Consider the following 25165-nt stretch of genomic DNA (forward strand, 5'->3'; position numbering starts at 1 on the left):
ATAATGATAAATTTCCAAGAGAGATAAATTGCATTAGAAATAAATTTATTTATTTATTTTATTCAGTTTTTTGCTGATCTCGATTTAATAGATAAGACTTGAGATTTTCTGATATAAATAAAATATAAAATTGTAAGAAAATAAAACAAAATATAAAACCTTTTATAGTTACTCTTTATGCGTTTAATGTAATTATCTTGGAAGCGAAGATTTTTCTTTTTGGGAGTGGCAGTAATCTTTGCTTTCAAGATAATTGCATTAAAAATAAATAAATAAATTTCTTTTATTTAATTTTTTTAAATTGCTGCTGATCTCGATTTAACAGATAAGACTTGAGATTTTCTAATATAAATAAAGCATGGAATTACAAGAAAAAACAAAGCATAGAATCTTTTAAATAATAATACGTGCGCTTTTAATGTAATTATTTTTAAAGTAAAGATTTTCGAAAGAGTGCGACAATCTTCCTTTCCAAGATAATTGCATTAGAATTAAACTAATCCTTTTATTAGATTTTTTTAAATTTCTTAATTTGACGGATAATATTTTTCTAAATTTCGTGATTTGACGAAAAATAGCTGGAACTTTTTGATATAAATAAAACATAAAAATAGTTGAATGTCATCAGAATGTCCATTTAAAAATACAAATTATTATTTTCGAGTCACGCATTGGTTGCGCTTAACTCATCCGTCTGTGGATCGTTCCGACTGGAAGCGAGCTCATGGATCACGTCGATCTTCATGCGTAGGTGTCACTCACGAACTGGTTTGAAGAGTGGCGCAATACGTGTGCGGGTTCGATGAACCTAACGCTCGTATTATATTCTTGTGCGCGTAACAATTTTTCATATTAATTGCATCGCATTTGAATCCTGTCCTCATGTCACTAACACGTGACGTCCGCTCACATTGCTTCCAAATGCACATAGAAAGGATGATTTTGCCGAAGCATTTAAAAATTTAGATACATAGTACTGAGAAAAATATCTGATTGAAAATGGACAAATCAGAAGATTTTAATTATATCAGAATTCTGGTATTATAATTAGAATTCTAGTACATTTAACTAGAAAATTCTGATTCGTCTATTTTCAAGACTAGAATCCCAATTAATCCAACTAGATATTTTTGTCAGTGTTATTGATTTGAAAATTACTTTATTAAGCTAACAAAATAATTATGCAGGAAAGTCAAGCAAAGTTTTAACGTTCTAGCAACCAGCTTGAGTGTCCTACATAATTATTTTGATAGCTCAACAAAATTACTTATACAGACCCGCAAGGGACGTCCAGATGATATCCATATTCTAAGATGAACATTCTAAGAACGTTCCTAAAACATTTTTCCGATAAAATATGCTGTAAGGTATTTTTAGATCTATAGTTAGCTAAATTTTTAGATATTTCAATTTTTTTTCAAAACCGTTATTTTCATGCAGAACACACATAATCGGAAAATTTTTATATCTTTACAAAAGTTAAAATTCTGTACTGGGAAAAATGTATAATTGGATTGATTGGAATTCTGATGGAAATTGAACGAATCAGAATTTTTTGGTTGAATCAACTGGAATTCTAATTGAGATAACTGGAATTCTGATTGATATAATCAGAATTGGTCATTCATTTTTGATCGAATATTTTTCTCAATATGTACCAACACTACAAAAAGTTTGATATGCAGCCAACTCTTAAACATTCTACATAATTATTTCTACAATCCAACAAAATTACCAGCACATTTTATCACAAGAGATATCCTGGGAACATCTTTAAGACGTTCGGAGAACGTACAGATTTTCATGAAAGAAATTGTCCTAAAGACATCAATCACATTCTAAGGATGTTTCCAGGATATATTTTGAATAAAGTGTACTGAAAGAAAAGATTGGCTGCTGTAGCAAATTAGATGGTAAATATGATATAGTATTTTAACATCTAATTTGCTGCAGCAGCCAATCTTTTCTTCCAGTGTGTATGTATTCTCAACTTTGTAGCTAAATCTTAATCACTTCAGCAAAACCGTTCTTTCCATACAGGATACACATGATCAGAAAAATTTTACATTCTCCTGTAAAAAGTTGAAATCTCAACGTGTCATATCGCACTACGTCGCGTTTTAGCCTTGTAATATTAATAGGTAATACTTTCGCGCTGAATTGCAAAGATCGAAACGTATCACAGAATGCCGGAGAATGTAGTTCCTGCCGCGCTTATTCGTAATTATTGCTGTTCACATCCCGGCACACCCGGTGCATCCAGACATTAGGAAACATCGTGTCACGCGAGCCAACCTCGTTATATCATCAGCCCCAATGCTCATGCATGATGCATATTCTTCTCTGGTATCGCTGTATCTTCCTTTCTCGTTGCTTCACAATGGATCCCGGAATTTTTTTCCCCTTTTTGAATCACGCGTAATCGCGATCAAGCAACGATACGATCCGATAATGCTGCCCGGGTCGCTCGAATACGGCCCTGTTATCAGACTCTCGATAGCACGGCGGAGTTCCGGAGAGGAGCACGCTGCACCTGGGAGGACTGTATCATGTAACCCTGCATCCGCGATGTAGCTGCAGTTTGCTAATCTGGCAACGTTGTGTAGGAGCCGGTCTTACGGGCGTAGCTGCGATTTTTGGGCCCGAAAGCGAAGTCTCCCAGCGGAGGTAAAGCCCTTCCTTCAGGATCATCCTGTCCTCTGATCGTTGTATCTTCATAGGAAGAAAATATCGTGATGCTTGAGACATCTTCACGCGCAATAACTTTAACGGAATCGGGGCCTTCCGGGCCGGAAAGTGTTGCTTTCAGTCGCCGTGTCCTGTTGTCTACGTTCCTGATTTTCTCTCACCTGTTACTTGTCCTCTCCCCCTCCCCTCCTTCTCTCTCGCCCTCCATTTGATCCTCTTTTACCCGCTCGCTTCTACGTCGTAGTTTCTCCTGCTCTTTGGTTCCCTACCTTTATTTGTTGTTCTCATTCTCCCTCTCTCTGTCTCTCTGTCTTCCTCCATCGGTTCCCTCGGAACCACGTTCTCTCTCCCTCCTTCTTTCTCTTTCTTCGTGGGCTGACTCACTCTCTCGATCAGGTAAACGTAAACCTGCGCTGGCTGCCACTTCATGTCCGATTCCTGAATCAGTCGCACAGGCACCAGCGAGTCGAGCGCTCCTCGTGTTGTTCTCTCGATCGGGCCCCAAGATTGTCACGATCCGTCGTTGATCCTTCAATACGTAGTCCAGAAATTACGCGGACCACGATTGGATTTTAATAATCGTTCAGAGCGTTTCATCAGGCATTTAGCAGGTATTTATCAGAGTTGAACTTTGGAAAGTTTGCTCTTTCATCACGAAAATATTGCAATACCTAAACAACATCTAAATATCCTTAAATACTTTAAATATTCTAATGCCTTTCTAATCAAATATTTTTTTTTGTGCCCTTCAATGTTTCAAATTTTTTTCATTTACTAACTTTATAAATATTCGATCGACACTGTTCTATATCATTACTTATATAATTATTTATGTTTATCGATGGTATTTACGCTATTTACTGTAAATTTTGCTGCAAGTTTTGTAAAAATTTTGTATTTTTTATTTTACATTTTACAAATAATTTGATACGAGATTTTATCATACTACTCATTTGCTATAATGACACAGCTAAAACAACAAAGTTTTTTAGAAAATGAGTTTCAATGTTTTGAATTATAATAATTTTAGTATAATAACTGATTGTAGATAAAAGTCTATTTTTTCCTTAAGTATGTACTTTTTGTTTATCTTCATATTTATGTTCTATAAGTAACTAAAAAATAAAATTTTTCAGAAGATAAGTTTTCATGTGTTCAATCATTCAAATTTTGTAATAATTTTTTAATGGAATTTTAATATAATAGCTTATTATAAAAGATTAAAATATGTTTTTTTCTTAAGTTTTTTTATTCATTATACAGATTTGCGTTTTCTTTCTGTAAACAATTAACAAAATAACATTTTCTTAATTATATCATTTTAACAAATGAGCGATATAGTAAATATATTTATAACAAGATTGCAATATGCACGTAAAATGTGACACGTAAAATATTCCACGTATAGGGAAGTGTGTGGGCTAAATGTCGATTGACATTCCGCATTTGACGTTTGCATCATTCGCTATGATGTAAAACACAGTTCCGTCTTTGTCATTGACTTTACTTGGTCTTCGAAATCGCGAACGAATCGTTGTCATCGCGCAGCGATTTTTTTCGGAACGAAACGTGGCCACTTGCGGTAAAATGCAACGTGTTTGAGTAATTCTTTTCGAGAAGTGAGACGACGTTGCATAGTGATAATTGTCAAGCTGTAAAAATAAGTCTTTTTGGGCTAGTTGAGTAGATTGGTAGATTTACTACTTATTGTTAGTACTCAGTGAACACCGTTCCGCATTGACAGAAACAAGATATCTAGCACATCCATATACTCGTACAATAAGAGAAACGACGTGAATCTACCGAATGTTGAAAATAAAAGATAGATGACAAGATTGAAAATTTCTTGAAAACACATATGACCTCTGTAAAATTAATGTATTCCTGGTCCATCAAGAAAATTAAATTATTCCATAATTTCTCAGTATTTAATTAGTTAACGAAGTTAAAAAAGTTTATTGTCCAACGTGCAGTTATTATATTTAAAAATTTTATTAATTTCGAATTATTTAAATTTTAATATGTCCGATATTTTTATTCCCGATTATTATTATTTTCTGATTGACAAGTAAAATCACTTTTTTATCTTCAGAAATTCCAATAATGCGCTAACGCACTTAAAATCACGAAGTATTAGTATCTTTTAAAATTCTCACTTTTGTCGTTACTGATATTAATTTAGAACATTGGGACTTGCTCAGCTCTCGTTGTAGTCACACGGTAATTACGCGGAATTAGAAATTTCACGCAATACCGAATACGCTCGCGGTTCGTGTTTCGCGTGATTACGCCGCCTCGATTAGGAAACTGCGTCACGCTTGATGAAATCTAACTGTGGTGAGATCATTAACCAGCGAGAAGGCGTACTGATAATAATCCTGTACGCGAAACACCGCGACGCGGATGCGTACGAGTTCATATGATGATCGATAATAGAATCGCCGCATGAAACTTGTTGGATTCCGCACAGATCCCTTGTGAAAAATGTATCCCGCATGTATATATTCTGATCGTAATAGAATCGCCTAGAATAGAAATCCTGGAAATTCTAAAAAGGTTTCTGCGGCTCAAGAATAGATTCTGAAATGTCAAGACATCGTTCCCTTCAAAAGTGACACAACTCAAAAAATTAAGCTCTCCAGAAAAATGGAAGAACTACTTTTCAACGGGAAATTGTTGACTAATTAAATATAAAAAAATATACAGGGTGTTTCTGAATAAATGCAAAAAATTTTAGATGATTCTTTGTTGAAAAATGAAGAGGAGTCTCTCATGTAAAATTATACTTTTATATCCCTTTGAGAGATCAATTTTTCTGAAATAAAGAAAGGAATCCGATTTTCCTTCCTAAAATATCTTGTTAAAAACTTATTTTTGCCTATTCCTATCAATGTAGATGATCTTTAATTTTGATTGAATTTTCTGTTCATCTTTTTCTAATTTTTGGACTAGAAAAAGATGAAAAGTTGAACCGAGATTAAAATTAAACTACGTTAGAAACGGACATTAATAATAATATAATAAGGATGTTGTAGAGTAACTCTAAATTTTCATTCACACTTTTTGAATGTCTAGAACAAAAAACTTTGGACTATACAGAAAAAGTAAAATGATTACAGACAGAGAGTTAAGTTAATTTACTTTTAAAGATTGATAAGACAGTAATTATTTAGCTCATTTGTGGTAATAACTCTAAAATCATACTTCTTGAGTTGTGTCATTTTTAAAATAAAAAAGTGATATATGGATCTTTAAAATTACATTTTGCGAGCTTTATCTCATATGATACTGGAAACGTGAATTTTATTTGCCTGTTGGTGGAAAAGTACAATAATCGAGAATAAATATCGGAATATGATACATCTGAAAAACATTCGCTACAGACTTATTCGCTTCGTTCTCGATTTTCTCGCAGAACCACGACGTGTTTTTCTCACCCTCAGTTCATTCCCGATCCGACCGGGCGTAAACAAGATCGTAAAATCCCAGTAGATCGCGTTATTCTCCTTACTTTAAGACTCGCGCGTGCATTCTCACTCCCCGTAGACACACTATACACTTGATGTCGTAAAATTTTCGATTTCAAATGTCTATATGTACTGTTATTTATTTTCCACGAGATCATGACAGATTGACATGTAATTTTACAAGAAAGATCGTCAGAAAGAAAATGTATCTCCTCATTGTATCTTTTATCTTCCTTTGTGTTGGAATTTTAGGTATCTTTTATCTTTTTCGGTAGAACTTTCAAACGTTACGTAAATATTGGAACATACGATTTCTCTTTTTATTAGTATATTCTTCATATTTTTTTATTTAGAACTCTCATGAAAAATGTATATTTTTTGGAATTTACAAATGTCAAACTCCATTATAAAATCCATAGAGAATATCTTTATAAACCTTAAAATCCATAAATAAAAAAAATTCAGTATTCATAAATTCACTTTAAAATCTCCAAACCACAGATTCCAGAATTTTGCATCTATCGATTTTGAAATTTTTAGCTCTTTCCTTTTATTTTGCCTGTCAATTTTAATAAATTTACAGAATTGAAAAATTTGTGTTGAATTTAATCCATTTCACGTGTTCATCTAAATTTTATTAACTTTAATTTAACATAAAATGAATATATTAAGAATTGATAGATATTATGTAAAAGTTAGCACAAAAAAATGTAACACTGACATAATTTATAAGCAAACTGTGACAACATATTTCTTCAATAAAATTATCATTTATAATATGTTACTATATTTTATTTATTTCTAGAATTTACATTTTAAAACATATACGTTATTTTACTTCACTTATTCATAAATTGTATTATTTAACACTAAAATATGTTGAATATCAATTTAACATAAAATATTTGAATGGCATAATTATTATGTTAATGTAACATTTGGATACATTAAAAATTTAACACACAAATTTTAAAAAGAACCAATTTTAACAAATAAACATGTTTCTCTATAACTTCCGCTTATTCAGAACTCACTGGAGATGCTGATCATCACTACAAACGCACGTCATTTTTTTCTTTCAGAACGAAGAACTATCCTTTCCTTTCTCGCTTTACTTTTTTCAATTTAGCTGTAAGAAACTTGGGCTTTCTCTTCTAATCTGTTTCTAATTTGCTAAAGTGCGTGTACACGTGACATTAAATATAATTTCACAAATCTGTCACTGCTTTCTTCCTAGAAAGAATGAAGATGTCCTCTTTTCAGTTCTTTAGGTCAACCTCCAACAAACTCAGACTCTCTCATTTAATCGACCTGCGTCTAATGACGCTAATCAGTATAAACGCGCATGTCACCGCTTTCCTTACTGTCCGAGAAAAGAACCGTACGATCCCAAAATCCATTTTCAGAACTCACGAATCTTATATAATCTATCAACAGAGATCCCACGAAATTTCGCTCGTAAACTTCGCACGAGTCCTAAAATCCCGTAGCTCTCAACTCTTCCTCGCTTCGACGCTTTCAGTTCTAACAAAGTTCAGACTCTAATCGCCTATAAACGCGCGTCACTTTCTTCCCAGGGGAGGAAGCCATGGAGTCGTGGCTGAGCGACGTTCAACGTGTGCGGATCCCGCGGCCCAAGTTCGGCAGCGGCAATTCCGTGCGGCGGTCGAACTCGGCGGTGCAGCATTCGACGCGCTCAGAGATGCACTCCCATCGACAGGGTCAGGATGTGGCCAAAGCCACGGAGGAGCTGCGCCAGGCGCTCCAGGATAAGCTCTGACCGACCTCGCGGCCGTCGTAGGGTTCCGGCGAGGACGCGGGAACTTACTTCACGTACCTTCCTCGCCATCCTCGTACCTGCCTGCCATGAAGAGAGCCTGCTCGACGACGAGTGATCTCGAATCGTTGAATTTCCTGTCGCCGTATCGAGCGTTTTTAAAGTTTCCGAATTTTAAGATAATTTTTTAATGATTTTTAGATAATAACTATGCGCCTAAAAAATGTATGAGTGTTAAGTTGTTTAAAAGCAATTTTTAGATTATGTACTAAAAGTTATGACAGAAATGCGAGGATCTATAAGTTTGGAAATTTAGATTTCTTTAAAGAAAAATGTTTCATTCGAGCTAAATTTGAGGATCAAATCAATTGAAATGAAACTACATTAAATTTGGATTAAAATATTTTTACCTTATATAAAATTCTTTAGATCCTTTTAAAAGAATTTTTAATAATTTATATATTTAGATTCCTTTGAAGATAAATATTTGATTCGAGCTAAATTTCAGAATCAAATCAATTATAATGAAATAAAACGGTATTAAATATGGATTAAATTTCATTTACTTGTCTTTTATAAAATTCTTTAGTTCTCTTTAAAAATTTAGTAGTTTATAAATTTAGACTCCTTCAAAGCTAATTTTTGCTTTGATCAATTAAAATAGCGCTTGGATTAAAATACTTTTATTTATATTTTATGAAACTCTTTAATTCTTTAATAATTAGTTTAATAACATATTAATTTTACGTTTAATAGTTATAGAATACAATTGAAATTTTTTCATAGAAAGAAACAGTAAAAGTCCGATGTAAACGGAAGAAAAAATGTTCGGTGAAGCGACGGAAATCGATTTGGCGATTCGATCGTTGTTTCGTCGAGCAAGGATCTACAAAAGGATCTGCCACGAAGGTACTATCACTTGGCACATCTCCGGCGAATTGGTCGGTCATGCGGAAGAGTGAGTTCGAAACGGGCGGCAGTCGTCAACTGTAAAGATCGGAACGAGGATACAATGTCGGCAACATGCGGCTTGGAGAACCAGAACTGTTCTCTTCGTTTCTGCCTGCTTCCGATCGCAATTATCGAGTGCAATTAGTCGAGAGAGGCGATTTGGCACGGGTCCTCGCGGTGTGACTTATGACGAAGATCTATGAAGAAGCGTTCACGAATGGGATTCGCGAGAGACGAAAAAACAGAGCCCCAAAGAGCCCCATGGCGTTAAGGACGAAGCAATTATCGCGTGACTTTCGACTGCCCTCAAAAACACCGAGAAATCGCGTTATTCGCGAATCGCGGTTGGCATGCGCCACTGAAGAGCGAGGTCGATTTCGATCACTTTTAATTAGCTTGTGATTAATATAAGCAATCTTGTACGCAGTGATGCAAAGTATTCCTATTAAGAAAGCATAATCTTAAGTATGTTCTGTCATTAAATGTAAGTTAAGACGAAATTCTTGCTTAGGTACTTAGTTTTGTAATGTTTAACCGGGCAGCATGCCTTATTTATAGTAAATTATTGTATTCATTATTATCAGCATTTGTATCATCTCGATATCCGTCATTAGTCACATGTATCGTCTATAAGAAGTTATCATCTAATTCTTCTAGGAGCTTAAAATAAAGACGAGTCTCGAAAGAAAGCGATAATGCTTGTTATCAATGACCTTCATTAATACATAATCAAATTAAATGAGTATAATTAAGTATCCTTTTCTTTTTTTTTTTATAATGCCAATTACGTAATAATTACATTGTTTGATGAAAAGTCACTTTTTTACCGAAGTATAATGCATACCATGATATATATATGCAAAGATTTTTTTTCGTTGAACACGTTGCTGTTGGCAGAATTTGCAAATGCAATCAGGATTTTGAGGAAATTGAAGTAAAATGGGCTAAAAATAATTTCAACTAATTTTCAATGTTATTTTATAATAAAATAAAACGTGTTGTTTCGAAGTAAAGTTCACATTCATCTAAAAGTACAATTCAAGAACGAATTTTAGTTCATGATCATATTTTCATCGTATGGCTATTTTGAGTTTTAAACATTCTGTATAGTATTACATAGATTAACAAAAAATCATTTTTTTTTCTCTTCAAAATGCCAAAGTATCATATCTTAAAGATATTTTTCACATTGAACACAATGCTGTTGGCAGAATTTGCGTGGCACATCAGAATTCTTAGTAAATTGGGGTGTAATAGTAAATTGGAGTGGTTTTTGATCCATTTCATTCTGATTTACTAAAAATGCTGATGTGCTATGCAAATTCTGACGACGACATTGAATTCAGTGGAAAAATCTTTGGAATATGTACGACATTTTAAAGAAAATTTTGATGTTGAACAGTTATTATTATTGGGCCAGAACATAAGTTCTTTTGTAGCGCTACGAACCTCAAAATTCATGCAGCTATAATTTTGTTAAAAATAAACGAAACAAACTTAAATTTTAAAAGAGGATTTTAAAGCTTAAAATATCTGCTTTTGAAAGACTATGTCTTTTGTGTTTTTGTAGTAATTTTTACATATAGAAAACTGGACAAAATGAGAAATTTTCTTTTCACTTATGAGTCTGTTACGTAGGTATTAAAAAAATTTACGAAAGTTTTCCACTTTCTAATGTGAAAGCTTAAAGTTTTCCCTATAAAATTATCTTTGAAAAATATTCCTAAGATTTTTTATTACTGAGTCATGTTATTAAATAAAAGAAGCATTTTTATTTTGATTGTTCATAACTCCGTTAAAAGTTATTGCACTGAAATTTAAGAAACAAATTCTTCTAACTGAAACTTTGCTCTATCGAATGTTATAATTGTTAAACTTTTTTAAAAACATGTAGACATAGAAATGAAGTAACGCTACGAATTTTTGTTCCGATTCAATATAACGAAATTTCCGCGCTGCTAGGAAAAAAAGATGTAATCGATATATAAACCGTGTAATCGATATGTAAACTGCTTTTAGGCTTTAGGCTATCTTGAATGAGTGACTAATAGCGGAATCTCATTAACGGAAACGAGCGGCCTTAATTAGTCGATTCTAATGAGACGGCGTTTCTGCTCTCTCTCCCTTTCATCACACCTCTCGTTCCATTTCGAGAGAATAGCTGCTGTCTACGTAAATCACGTAATGCGTAGTTGCATTAGAATGAGGACTGAGCTTCCAAATAAAGTTTTTGGTAATGAAAATTGCGATGGTTGAGACATGCGTTTGATAGCACAACGAAAACTTTTCAAGAGATAATAATGGTGGATTTATTATCATCGAATTATTATGTAAATTGCATTACAGGTTAATTATAGGCTCCAAGTCAGACTTATTAATTTATTTAGTTCATATTAATTTATTTATTTAGTTTCATATTAATTTAATGTAAGAAGATAATTTAATGAAGGGATTTACAACACATACATGGGAATAAAATTTAATATAGTGAAAGCGAAATTACCCTCTGTATATTCTAATCATAGTTGAACAACTCCAGTGTTTACATTTCCGACCACGTATTTAGCATTAATATGATTATCATAACATCCGCATATTATAATAATCTAATAGAGACATTGCATAATTATAACTTAAAATATGGAGTAACCACATCGATAAATGTCACGAAAAATATATCTTTTTATGTCAAAAACGTCGCTTTCAATTTTATATATTTCTACCTTAAACACGCAATAATAATCTAATCGAGATATTGCATAATTAGAATTTAAAATATCGAGATGACGCTCAAAAGTTTAAATATATGAAAAGCTTTTCAAATAAACAGAAAAAAAATAGAAAAATTATTTTCGTATTTTATATTAAATATTTATGAAATCGAATTAATAGTTTCTGTACTTATTTTGAAGATATTTAAATTTTTCATATGAATTTAAATTATTCTAAAAGAATTTGCATCACAATAAACTAACATTATAACACATTAGAGTATTTATTATTTATAATTTGCTAACACAATATCACTTGTTTTTGTAGATTCTGATTGCTTCTCCCACTCTTCTTTACATAACGATGCTTTAAAATAGAATATGTTTTCTGTTTCACAATTTTTAACCTTGACTAAATATTTCACTAGTATGCTTTAAATTTTCTTATTTTTTTTGTTTTTTTTTTGCATAGAAACTAAATTAAAATACACAATATTTTTTTTTGTTTAAACATGAAAAAGTCCAGCACCTATAAATGCTTTTGACAATCCAGTTTACATGTTTTTTTTTCTTTTTTTACTAAAAACAATATTTATTGAAATTTTTTAGGTACTGTATATTCATGTAAAATTTGATGAAAAATGTTTTTTTTTTTATGAAACATAACATTGCTTTTTCAGTTTTAGGATATCTCTATCCTAAAATCACAATGATAATCTTATTGCGATATTGTACTTAAGATTTAAAATATCGAATAACTGTTTCAGCGTAAAATATCGTGAAAATAGGTTTTTTCGCAACAAAAGATTGCGTCAATTTTAATTTTGGATCAAACTATTTAAAAATCACAACAATAAATTAATTGAATTATTGCATAATCAACTTAGAATTGATAGGCGTATCAGTGAAATTCGGTCAAAAATGTACTGTTTCACAATAAAACGTCACGTCATTTTTAGAATTTTGGCTACCCCAACAATAAAATTATAATAACAATTTAGTGAAGATATTACATATCTAGAATTTAGATATTTAGAAAAGCTGTAATATCGAATAATTGTATCGGCGTAAAATATGATTAAAAAATGTTTATTTTTTTTTTTTTCGTTGTAAAGGTCACATCGCTTTCAGTTTTGAATATTTGTACCCTAAAATCACGATAATAATCTAATCGGGATATTGCAAACTTAGAATTGAAAATATCGGTAGAGTAGCCGTATCGGCGTAAAACGCGTATCGGTGAAAAATATGTTTTCCTCTGTGAAAGGTCACGTTGCTTTTAATTTTGAATATTTCTACTCTAAAATTACAATAATAATTCAATCGAGATATATTATATATTAATATATAATATTATATATTATACTTACAATTTTAAATATCGAGTATTGGCGTAAAACATGGGGAAAAAATGGTTTTCTCGGCAAAAAGTCATGCTTTTAGTGTTTGGATGTCCCTATTCTAGAATTAGAACTTTTTTCATTGACATGACAAAATTCTGGATTTGCCGCGCGAATGAAATTGCGCTCGTGCGCGAGCGGGCTCGTTTTAATCCTTCGTTATTACGGGAACAATTTGCGAGGGATTTTCAAGTAGAACGACTATCACGATTTCGATCGACGAGAGGGATGAACAGCGGAGGAAGACGAATGGCGAGACCGTGAAACGCGGCTCCTACGTTCCTTTTTACTGTTTGCTCCTCCGTTCGCTTATCGAGAATCCCTCATTGAGGCTCTTCTCTTTCTTCTCACAATAAGACGAGCACGGGTGCATTATGAAAAGAAAGACGGAAAGCGACAATCAAACTGCGTCGAGATCGGCTGTAGAATATATGGGATGTCCTGTCTTCATCTTTAGATTCTCAAATTTCGAACTGATATTTTTCTTTTAAATAGCAGTTTCTGGCAAATCATGAAAATTATTAACTTACGTAAATTATTCATAATAATTTACTTTATATTATATACATATAAAGAACTATATATAAAGAATATTATATATGCATATATAAATGTATATAATAAATTAGATTTATTAATGTACCATATAAATTTATTTTGTAATAATATATATGTATATATAAATGAATTATAAATAATACAAAAGAGGATTTAACTCGCAGTCTAATTTTTCGTTCAATTTTTTCTGATAAATTAAAAATTGAAAACTTGAAGATTTTTTTCACTGGAGAATATCTAACGTTGAAAATTTTAAAAATTTCTTTTTTCTTATCATTTGTGCTAAGGAACGATTTGTTCTAATTTCATTCTTGTGATCTAATAATTTACGGATTAGTTATGGTTTGCTGTGATAAGAACACCTTATATACAAACTCCACCGTAATTAACTTCATAATACGATTTTTCGATAACGATTATATATAATAATTTCCCTCCCGGCACGTTGATTAACCCTTTGAGGTCGTTTTTGCTCGTTCCATCTTGAGACCTTTAAGTTCTCGAAAGCTGCATTTCATCGAATACTGTTTCAGTATGATGGCTTCTAACGAAACTTCCCAGTCATGTATGAAATTGTGCACATGTATATAAATGCAAATATAATAGGTTTTTAAAACTTTTATTGATTAGTGGATTCGCGGTTAATTGCAAAAACATTTCGAACAAGCCATTAATATCGATTTATTGGGGGTTTTAATGGGGCTATTATACAATTTACTAAAATTATATGTTGCGGCAGTTTTTGGATCGCGCTCAGATAAATATAGATATCGACAGACATGAATTCTCGCGAGGAGATGGCGTCTCCGCGTGCAATTGGAATAACGATCTCGTGTGAGGCAAAGGCTCGTCGTTATTATCTTAATTATATCGGACCGACCTTGGCATTGGCTCCCGATTCTTTTCGAACGCGATCACGATCCCATACTGCAACGTATTCTCCCGATTATCTCAATTGCACATCGCTTCTGCTCTCGCGTGTGGGTCGATTGCATTTTTTCTCCCTATAAGACGGCATAAAGCTGAGAATCGCGAAGGCTAATAAGGAGATAAATTTCTGAAGGTGTATTTTTCTTTATATGCATGAAATTGAGATAAATTGCGCGAATCAGTCTTCTAAAGAAATATTCAATTATCACTTGTTGCTTGATGTGTTTAAAATAAAAGTAAAGTTTGTTTATACATGTTATTAATATAATAAAATAATTTGATGGTTGTAGGATGAAATAAAAATTATACATATATATTAAAAATATTCTAACTAAATAGAATACATTATTAATATTGTTCGTATTATTTGATTATATACTGAAAAAAATTTACTAAATTTTGATAAATATTTGTTTGAATAGTACTAATTAAACATTTACTTACAACAAACATATATTTATTCAATAAAAATGATGGTTAAATCAAGTTAATGTTCTGGTATCAAATAAATATATGTTTACATTTAATTAGTACTATTCAAACACTAATTTATTAAAATTTAGTAAACTTTTTTTTATCATATTATTAGTAAAAGCATATCAGTCTAAATGGCCTTTGTTTACTTAATATTAAAAATATTCTTTATTTTATTTATACAGAAAAGAATAATTTTGTTGAAGTATTTAAAAATTTAGTCAGATTTAAAAATAATTTTGTTGGATCAACATAACTAGAACACCAAAGCATGAAACACGATAACATTAAACCAATTTAAACGTGTCCTAATAATTATTATGATAGTCTAGCAAAATTATTTTCAGCTCTGAAAGTAAAGCTTTAGTAAATTTTTCATACCTCAGCAAAATTGTTCTTTGCATGTGAAAAAGATGATAAGACGAAGTTGTTTTAACTTTCAAAATTAGTGATGCTAACAAATGAAAATCGGAATAAAATCATAATGAGATCGGATCAGTACATGAAAGTTTTTCGAGAACGACTTCGCTGAGGCATCTAAAAATTTAAGTAGACACAAATCTGAAAATAATTTTGTTGGATTATTAAAATAATATTTAAATAATTCTGTATAACGTTTAAGCGTTGATGATAAGGCTGCGAAGAGTTTTAATATTCTAGAAACTAGTTCTGCATAATTATTTTGATAGCTCAAACAGAATTATTTTTAAATCTTTTCAAATCTTAGCTAACTAAATTTTTAGATACTTCAACAAAACCATTCTTTCCGTGTACATTGTTTAAAACTAATGTTGATATTAAGAATCGTTAAATCTACAAGAGTTGCTAGACGTTGTTAGATCGTGAAGTTCCTCGACCTTCTCGAGAAGGGAATTCCGATAATTGGTATTTCCTTCCTATCGCTCCGTTCGAGTACTTCAAGCAGAGCAAATGTATAGTTACGATGTCGTCCATAAAATCGCGGTTTCTTCATTATCTCGTTCTACGCACCTGCCTGGCAGAAAGCAATCCGGACGTTTCTTTTTTTTCATCAGACGTTATAGTCGGTAGAAGTCGTTATTCTTGGGGAGAACGAACGATTATAGGGCACTTTTCAGAAACTACATCATGTCAGTGACATCGATAACACTGTGGCTGCCCGAGCTGCTACTTCATTGGCTCTTCTGTTCGTTTCGTATCGGCATCTATCTGTGTACCTCGATCATCTCGTGTTCGTTTATCTCTCGTCGATCTTATTAAACGTCTCTAATACATTGCGACTTTGCTACATTTATTTGATATATTCCTGCTTCTTCCCGATTGCGTGTCGTCGTTTATGCATAGAAATATAAAATATCGAGGTCAGGAATCTCGTGGCCTTTGCCAAACGCAGTAAGCTCTTTTATGACATCCCTCGCGTTTCTTGAGGAATATTTAAGCAGTGACTTTCTTAAGACTTCAAAGAGTTACTCAAGAATGCCAGGTAAAGAGGAAAAGCATGATTTTCTGGATCTCGAGATGTCTGATGTTTACTTTTAAAGTGTAACGTTTAAATGCTGAATCTTCTAAATTTTTGTCTTTTTTTTTATATGTGGAAAAAACGATTTTACTGAAGTACTTAAAAATTTAGCTAGATATAAATCTAAAACTAATTTTGTTAGACTATCAAAGTAATTATCCAGGTCGTTTAATCATGATGATAAAGCTGCAAAAAGTTTTGACATTCTAACAACTATAATTTGTGTGTCATAATTATTTTGGTGGTCCAACAAAGTTATTTTTAGATTTGTATTTACAGTGAATACAAGTATTCACATATGGAAGAAACTTTTTAAAAAAGTCTATTTGTAGAAAATAGAGGATTAATTAGCCATTTTTTTTTTAAAAAGAGTACATTCTGTTCTAGCATAAATAAAAGACCTTCGCGAAAATAACGAGTTCACGATCTTAAATCTCTCGATTTTAAATTTCTACGAATATTTTCTGTGCCTCTAAATAATAGTTTTTCATTTTTGCTTATTATTAAGATAATATATTTCAATTATTATAACTTTTTAGATAAAATAATTTTGAGAAATATACAATCTATTTTACTTTTTGTTAATATAAATTGCTAATTAATGTTTACTTCCTAAAACTAGGAAGATATCTTTTCTGTATAGATATTTTTTGCACTCACTGTAGCTAAACTTTTGGATGCTTCAGCAAAACCGTTCTTTCTGTATTGAATTTCCGAAAATTTATATGGTTTTATTTTAGCTGGTATTATTTTCTCAGTTTGATCTTTTATATAGAACATCCGGGACAAAGTGTCGACATCGCTGACGAATATCGGATGTTTTTCTGACATTTATTCCACGTTAAAAAACTATGATTGTCTATTTATTCCTGCCCCGTTGGGGATAGTCATTATCATATAGGATAAATACAATTAAGATCGCCAAAACAAGACGCGAGACGTTTCGCGCGACGAGCTTAATGTCACTCCTTTTTCGTATGGATTACTACAATCATCTATAACGACCATTAGACATTATTAGATGAACTGATGATTTACCACTTTGAATTCTACGTCTATAACATTATCGGGGTGCGATCATGCGACTGTCTATCAGGGAGGTTCATCATGGAAAGTTTACAGCTGCATCAGTTGATGCAAAACACGCGCGTGCACGAATTATATTGACCTTTATAATCTCCACCTAAATAGACCATTGGAATAAAAATAGGGCGTGAGAAATGTAAACAATGAAAAACTGCTCTATAAATAAGAATAAATTGATAGGAAGGAAATAAATATGTGAGAGCATTTATCATTATATCGATATCGGTTATTACTGTTATTTGATGCTGCGACTATAATAAATATTTAATTTTTATAACTCTGTCGAACAACAACGCGTTATAAACATCAGTAAATACCTCTCGAGTACGCGTCCTATATTTACCAGCGAATTACACACGAATTACTGTTGATAACCCGACATCATTGATCTCATTGTAAATTTGTTTTCGCGTCAATGACATACATTATCAGGTCGGTATCGTGATTACGATTATACGCGCGAATCACATAAAACGCGTTGGTGTAAACTGTAAAAACGGCGTAGAAAATAAGCTTATTACGCTCACGTTTACAATTCCGATCGATGATTGTACGTTGCAAGATAACGAAAGGCGCAATTGCGCACATATGAATGACGCATAGACGAGCCATATCGCGAGCCATATCATCTATCAATTTTTAATTAAAAACTGGAATATAAAGTATAATAAATGAGGAACGATATACACAATTATATCATGATTTATATTAATTAATACGAAAAAATTATATCATAATTTATGCAAAAAAAGTTGTTTATTTGACTAAATTAAAATTCGTCATTATTTCTTTTGATGAAAAATGTATGTATTTAAGTCAAACATATTATATTCGCCTTAAATACATATATTTTCCAACAAATGAATGATTTTTTTCTCAGTTAATTAATTTATAAATTGTATAATAAGACTAGTATTCGAAATGCGATATTCATATAGAAATATGAATCGAATGCGGTAATTAAAACGCAATAATAAATTAATAACAAGTTAGTTTAATAATAAAAGTATAATTAGAAAAGTATAATTAGTTCCGGTTCTCTAATTTATTAATAATCATCAATTTTTATGCATATACATTTTATACATATTAATTGAATATTCTTTTAATGCACAATTAATTAGAATATTTTATTTTCTTTAAATCTTTTTTTTTTCAAAAAAAAATTTGATTCGACGCAATCCTTTTTTTTATCTTTGTTCCATTTACTCATAAATTCGCTCTAAAGTGATGCTGCGTGTATGTATTGCACGTAAATAACTGTATGTGAATAACAAGCGTGCACAAATTAAACGGTGAAATTATCGCGCAACGTTGCTCGAGCGTTATATACGAATTTAAATGAGGCCGCCCAGCAAAAATTCGATTTCGCACGTACTTTCGTTTACAACTCTTAGCACTACTCGTTAGCAAAGATATTAGAGAGAAATTAAATAAGTTACATTTTTATTCATGTAAGAAAAATAATAAATACAGATCTGATATTAATATAAAACACACATAATATGATTTAATAATTAAAATAATATTATCTGATAATAATAAGGGGTTAATAAACTTAAAAATGCAAAAGGGAAGACTGATATATATATATATATATGTATATATAAATTATTAATAGATATCTTTTATACAAATTAATATTTTATTTATATTAAATAAATATTCTTTTAAAAATTATGTATGTATAATTAATTAAAATATTTTGTGTCTAGTGTTTAATAAAATTGTTTTTGTTATATACTTCCCACGATGTAACATTTTAAAGTGTAATTTGCATAAAGTAAGTAAGCGTTTGAGATTTACCTGTTGCCTGCAGCACGCGATACTTAAGTCTGTACTGTAAACAGCAATCTTTGTTTGTGTAATTATTCTTGTAACGGGATCACAACTCGCAACGTGTATTAAATACATCGGATGCAAACTATAGTGACGAAATTTGAATTTCTAAAACTTTTCTCCCTGAGAGACTGTCACACGATCGCTTGTCTACTTCTATAAAAGGATCGCCTATTCTAGAATTAGAAGATTATACGCTTTAAAGAGTGTCTAATTCGTTTGTCTTGTTATTCTACGGTAAAGCTATTACAATAAATCTATTTCGAAACGAAAATCCTTAGCCATTAAAAATAAACCGACCTTATAAGGCAAATAATAATCGAATATCTTCTAGTTTTTTCAATTAAAATATCAAACAATAAATATTTACATTTCAAGAATGAAGCAATTTGATTGTATTATTAAGAATATAATATAATTGAAAATATAATTACATGATGTAATATAGTATTAAAAAATGTAATTACAAAAGTTAATATACTTTGTTATAGTCCGACATATAAATTTTTAAATTCAAAAAAATCTTATGATATAAACTATAATAGATTGAGACTTAAATACTCTACTAAATTTATCACTCGAATTTAAATCGAAATCTCCTTCATTGAATTTGCGTCTCGAGTTTTACATTAAAATAAAAATCAATTAATTTAAATCAACATCAAAGGAATTGAGTTGCGCATCAGTAAATTCTCTCACTTTCGGACGTGATCGGAGTATTTCAATAGCATTGGAGAGAATATAGAGGGTGTCTCAAAGTGCCGTGTCCGATGATCGAATTTGTGCTGATCGACTCACCAAATTGTCCGGGTGCAAGTGATGGCCATAATCCCTGGGGTTACCCCGCGAGCCACCTGGGGAACTGTGTCTACGACCCCGTCCGTTCTCGATCTCGTCATCGTAATCCTGGAAAAAAGGACACGACCGTGTTTCATCCTGATTGATCGCGAGAAAGCTTTCAATATCTTTTTCTTTTTTTTTTTACGACGATACTGGTGACACAAATTTTCATCGGGGATAAAGAATCGCGATATCCGACTTTAGCGGCTTTCTAGGTGTATCCCTTCGAACTCTTTCACCCGTACGGTATTCCTATCATAATTTTTCACAGGCAAGAGAGCGCGGCAGCTCTTTGTTCTACGCTTCATAATTTGTATGAATAAAAGCAAAATTAAGATTAAACAAGATTAATGTTTTTGGAAATTAAAATTCCAGTTAAAAAATTGTGTAGGAATTTTATGATGTGTTTTAGTGTTACGCTAATTTCTAAAATTCACGCGACGGTACTTTAATCCTCCTAATTATCTGATTTACATGATTTCTCAACATCTATTTTCTTATGTTTTTAGCTGCTAAAATAAAAAATAAAAAAATTAATGAAGTTCCATAAATTTTCCAGAAAAAAACAAGGGCTTTGTTTTTCTTATAAATTCTTATAAATTATCGTAATTTGTTTATTAAATGTTGCCAATAATTTCATTATTTATGTATTTATATATATGTCACTTAAAATTGCATATAAACAATAAGAGCTTTATCACATTTATTTTCATATATTCTAAAACACATAAATTTTTGAAAATACTCTACATTTAAACAACTCACAACTTCTTTTACTTTATGAAATAAAATATAAAAAGAATCACTATTTAGATGTTGAGAAACAAAAAACAGATTTCTCTTATTAAATATTGCCAATAATTTTATTATTTACATACATCACTGAAAATGATACATAAATAATAAGAGGGACTTCGTCATATAAATGCCGTCATATTTACTTTCATATGTTGTAAAAAAGATTTAAATGTTTTACAGATAACATATGTATATATTATGAATTTGTGTTATTATATACAAAAAATTCAAAGCAAAATTTCTAAAAATTCAAGGGTAACGAAATTTTTGAAAAGCATATTCTTTATCAGAGTAAAAAGCCCTACAAGAAACACCTATTACTTGTTAAAAAACAAAATGTGATCAAAATTTATTCAACGTTATTTTTAAACATCCATTTTCAACTTTCATTTTATCCGACTTTGACTTTAATTGATTGTAAGACTCGCTGCGTGGCGAAGGATCACTGCGGCGCGACGGTTCGAAAAGGATACGCCCGCAGTACCTGATTGTCGCACTCGTCATCATTGGAGAGGGCGAGGTCGGAGGTCGTCACTTGGTGCTGTTGCGCCCTTCTGCAGCTCACTCTGCAATTGGCAAAATTTCCATTTCAGAACCACCCACCCCGTTCCGCGGCCGCTCTTATCAAATCGCGCGCCTCGTCTTATTAGCCCTATCGGCGTCGTCGGGACGATTCGTCGTCAGATGGAGATCAATCGTCCCGATCGGAAACAAAGGGGAGGTAATCGAGCGGAAGTAAACGAGATTCGCGAGATTTTGCGAATTTCGGAGCCGATTTAACAATTGCGAGCGTTGAAGATTAACAGCTAATTTCGAAAGGTGCTTTGCACCTTTTATTCGAGAAGATATCAAACGGTAATCCGAAGTGATTCCATCACATACCAACCTACCCTTCGTCTCAAATATAATCTCTAGTTTTCTAATGAAAGCAAATACTATGGCAGGCGATATCGCTTAAATTCAATAGGCGCAGCTCCGAGTATTACGTAGTTCTATTTTCGGAGTAGAATATTGGATATAAATTTAGTTCGCAACGAGCAGATTGATCACTCAAAGACTATAGGATTCCGTATATTTGAAACATTAGATATAATTTCGATCTAAGTAATTTTAATTAAATGAAAACTATAACAGGCTACAAGTTAAGCTACATTTTAATATTAAAATTTATGTAACAAATATTTTAAATATACAAAATAAATACTTTTGATCTTTCAAGTCATCTTTAAAGTTTATTATAAAATCAATATCAAATGTCAGTTAAAAACACAAATAGGTTCTATTAATATTAGAAGTCAATGTTGTAAATATTTCTTTAATATTAATCTACCAATTTGGATTGTATTTTTAACTGATATTTGAGAGACATTGTGTCTATAATTAGTACTGAGAATGGTCTGATGGAAACATTTGTTTTGTATATTTAGAACGTTTGTTACAAAAATGTTAACGTGAAAACCTGACTCGTAATGTATTCTTGTTTGATTTTTCATCCGATTTAGTCTTTGAATCCATGGATTTTTAATCCAATTTACTTTTTTGTCTTTTTAATTTTAATAAGATGTATCTTGTACCAAAATACAGGATGTTTCTTAAGTACTATCGAATATTTTAAGAGTTAATTTTTTTAAATTATTTTATAAAGGAAAATTTGTATGAGTATATCCCAAAAGTCAAATATTTAAAAAATTTTATATAAAATTATCATTTTATCTTAACAGCTCTCAAATGAAAAAAAAACTTACGAAAAAGCTTTAATAAACTACTTTAGAAAATTTTTAACATCAGAAACAATAAAAATTTAAAAAAATGATTAATTTTGACCATCAACTTTAAAATGCTTCCTTAAGAAAACACGATAATAAAAAACTCAAATTTATTTAAAGTATATTCTATAAATCCTAATAAGTTTAATGCTTCAATCAAAGTTAATAAATTACAATAATATAAATAAAATTTTATAATATTCTTTATGAAAATGAATTTATAAGTACATAATAACGAATTTTTCTAAAATTTGTTATAAATATGTTCTACAATATTTAAAATTATCATCAAGAAAATATATTTTATTAAATAGAATATAATACTTAAAAGATACTTAAAAGAAAAAAACTGAATAATCACTTTTTTCAGCAGCGAAATATTTTTCTGTGTATATCTTCGAAAAGCTTAAGACATGTGATATCATATGAATCTTCTTCATAAAATAACCTAAAAAATTTACTTCTAAAATTAAACAATTTAATAAATTAGTCTCTTGAAATTAAACAATAGTAAAAAGAAAAAAGTTTGGATTAATGAAGAGTTATGCGAATTAATATATTTAAAGTAAAACAAAAGTTACTGAAAAGCAAAATTTGTGTATGTTTTTGCTCATGTTTAGACTCATTTATAGTATGAAAATTCAATCGGAAGTCTCATAATTATAATATAGATTAAAATTGTCTCAATCTAGCATCCAGTTGCAAGTAACTGGATGCTAAAGCCCAAATTGACGACTTTATAACAGAGTCTGGCTATAAGATGACAAATTTTTGATTGATTAACTATCGTTTTTGTTAACTTCAGTACAGTAACATGAATAAGATAGTATTAATTAGAATAAAATAGATCTAAAAAAATACACTATTCATACTTTTTTTTTCTCAATCTTGTTTTGACAAAATTCTTGGTCAGACTCTATTAAAGGATCTCTAGCCTAAATATGAACCGAAACCTCCAAATTGCGTCTCAGTAATTTTTATATTATCTACACACTTCGAATATATTTGTACATTACATTATTTTAACATCTATGTTGATTCTTACTAGCCTATACTCTTTTCTTTTCATTGTATTTGTTCAATTCCTAAAATATTGGACAGTGTTTAAGAAATGTCCTGTACACATCTCTATACATATTTATTTAAATAAATTCGGACAAATGTCCAGATTCGTGCGATCGTACCCGGGAGTAGAACTACATGAACAGTCGGTTTTGAGAAGCGAGAGATCTTTCGACGGATGATTGGGATGATCTGCTGATGACGAGCATTTATTACACTTTCGAGGTGACTGAAGGCTGCATGAGATGAGAAACTGCACGGATTCTCACCCGGAAAAGTTGGAAAGCAATATGGAGCACATGAGATTACAAGACACCGATCACATGAGCGATTTCTACAGCTGCGATTAACATAGATCGCGTCATCATCGATATAGGAGTCCTCACTGCGGATATTTCAAGACGAGCAATTTCAGATCGCAGGTGGCATCGACAGGAAGAATTTCTCCCCGTTCGCAATCAATTTTCCCTTAATCACTATCATTATCTCCACAGACGCAGTCAATTTTCATTTTCACGCCATTAGAGTTTCCTGTTTTTACAGTGCGCAATTTTCTTTCTCCATGGAAAAAAAGCAAATTGACGCGTTCCGTTTATATTACAAATTAATCAACGTAATTTCAATGTAATTACGACTTTTTTTTGCAAAATTAATCGATCTTTGCGTCAATCATTCTAAAGCAAAAAGCGAATTACCGAAATTGCGCATTAACTAAATTCGCGAGCACATTTAATCACGAGATTAATCTAAATTCTCTAATTCCTGCGATGAGGGAAGACCGTAAAAACATAAAATAGGTCACTTATTTTTAGAGCCGAGATTAGCGACGAAATATGTCCGTGGATTTTTTATTTATTCTCGCGGATGGGACCGCGAAAGCACGTCGGTGCGGGACTCTCGCGAAAGCTCGCGTTTCGCGACGAACATTTCGTTACCGAAGCGATTACGGTACTGGCAACTGCCGAAGCTCGAATTTGTTTCATTCTGTTACCCGGGATACGACCTAAGAAAGTACGGCGGTGTGAAAATTTCAAGGGCTCTCCTCGTCGCTGCCCCCGACTCGTTTAAAACTGCGCCACGGAGATCGTTTCTACTCGGCACTAATTGTAAGAATTAACGCGCCGCTCAATAAATTTGAGGTTGAAAATAATATCAGCACAATTAAATAGTATGACTTAGATCAATGTTATTTAATTGTAATATTAAATAATGTTAATTACTAATATTAGCTCTCACGTAGTACAGCAGCACCTGCGAAGTGCTCAGAAAGCACGTATGTCTAAAATGAGATTAAGGCGTAAAACTTAAGCTTAAGCTTTA

The 25165-nt window shown here is 31.6% G+C and overlaps 2 protein-coding genes across 11 annotated transcripts in view; one reads left to right on the forward strand and one right to left on the reverse strand.

Annotated features, from left to right (window-relative positions):
• The window catches only part of dysc (whirlin protein dyschronic), a 120044-nt gene that overhangs the window by 25379 nt on the left and 69500 nt on the right, over positions 1 to 25165 (reverse strand). For 7 of the 10 annotated variants that reach the window (XM_087414990.1, XM_087414988.1, XM_011061513.2 and 4 more), the window contains exons 10-11: positions 21502 to 21583; positions 20178 to 20285 (exon numbers count right to left, since the gene is read on the reverse strand). The exons of 2 other annotated variants lie outside the window; for them this stretch is intronic. In XM_087414990.1, the coding sequence (XP_087271116.1) occupies positions 20178 to 20285; positions 21502 to 21583 (190 nt within the window). The remainder of the gene's footprint in view (positions 1 to 20177; positions 20286 to 21501; positions 21584 to 25165) is intronic. One more of the 10 variants, XM_087414992.1, reaches the window with a different exon arrangement.
• Positions 2981 to 11578, forward strand: LOC147906837 (uncharacterized). The gene is made up of 2 exons (XM_087415001.1): positions 2981 to 3299; positions 7733 to 11578. The coding sequence occupies exon 2, from the start codon at positions 7744 to 7746 to the stop codon at positions 7933 to 7935; it is 192 nt and encodes a 63-aa protein (XP_087271127.1). The 5' UTR covers positions 2981 to 3299; positions 7733 to 7743; the 3' UTR covers positions 7936 to 11578.

The sequence above is a fragment of the Acromyrmex echinatior genome, chromosome 17, assembly GCF_024713525.1.
Source record: "Acromyrmex echinatior isolate Ae372 chromosome 17, ASM2471352v2, whole genome shotgun sequence".
Classification (NCBI taxonomy): domain Eukaryota; kingdom Metazoa; phylum Arthropoda; class Insecta; order Hymenoptera; family Formicidae; genus Acromyrmex; species Acromyrmex echinatior.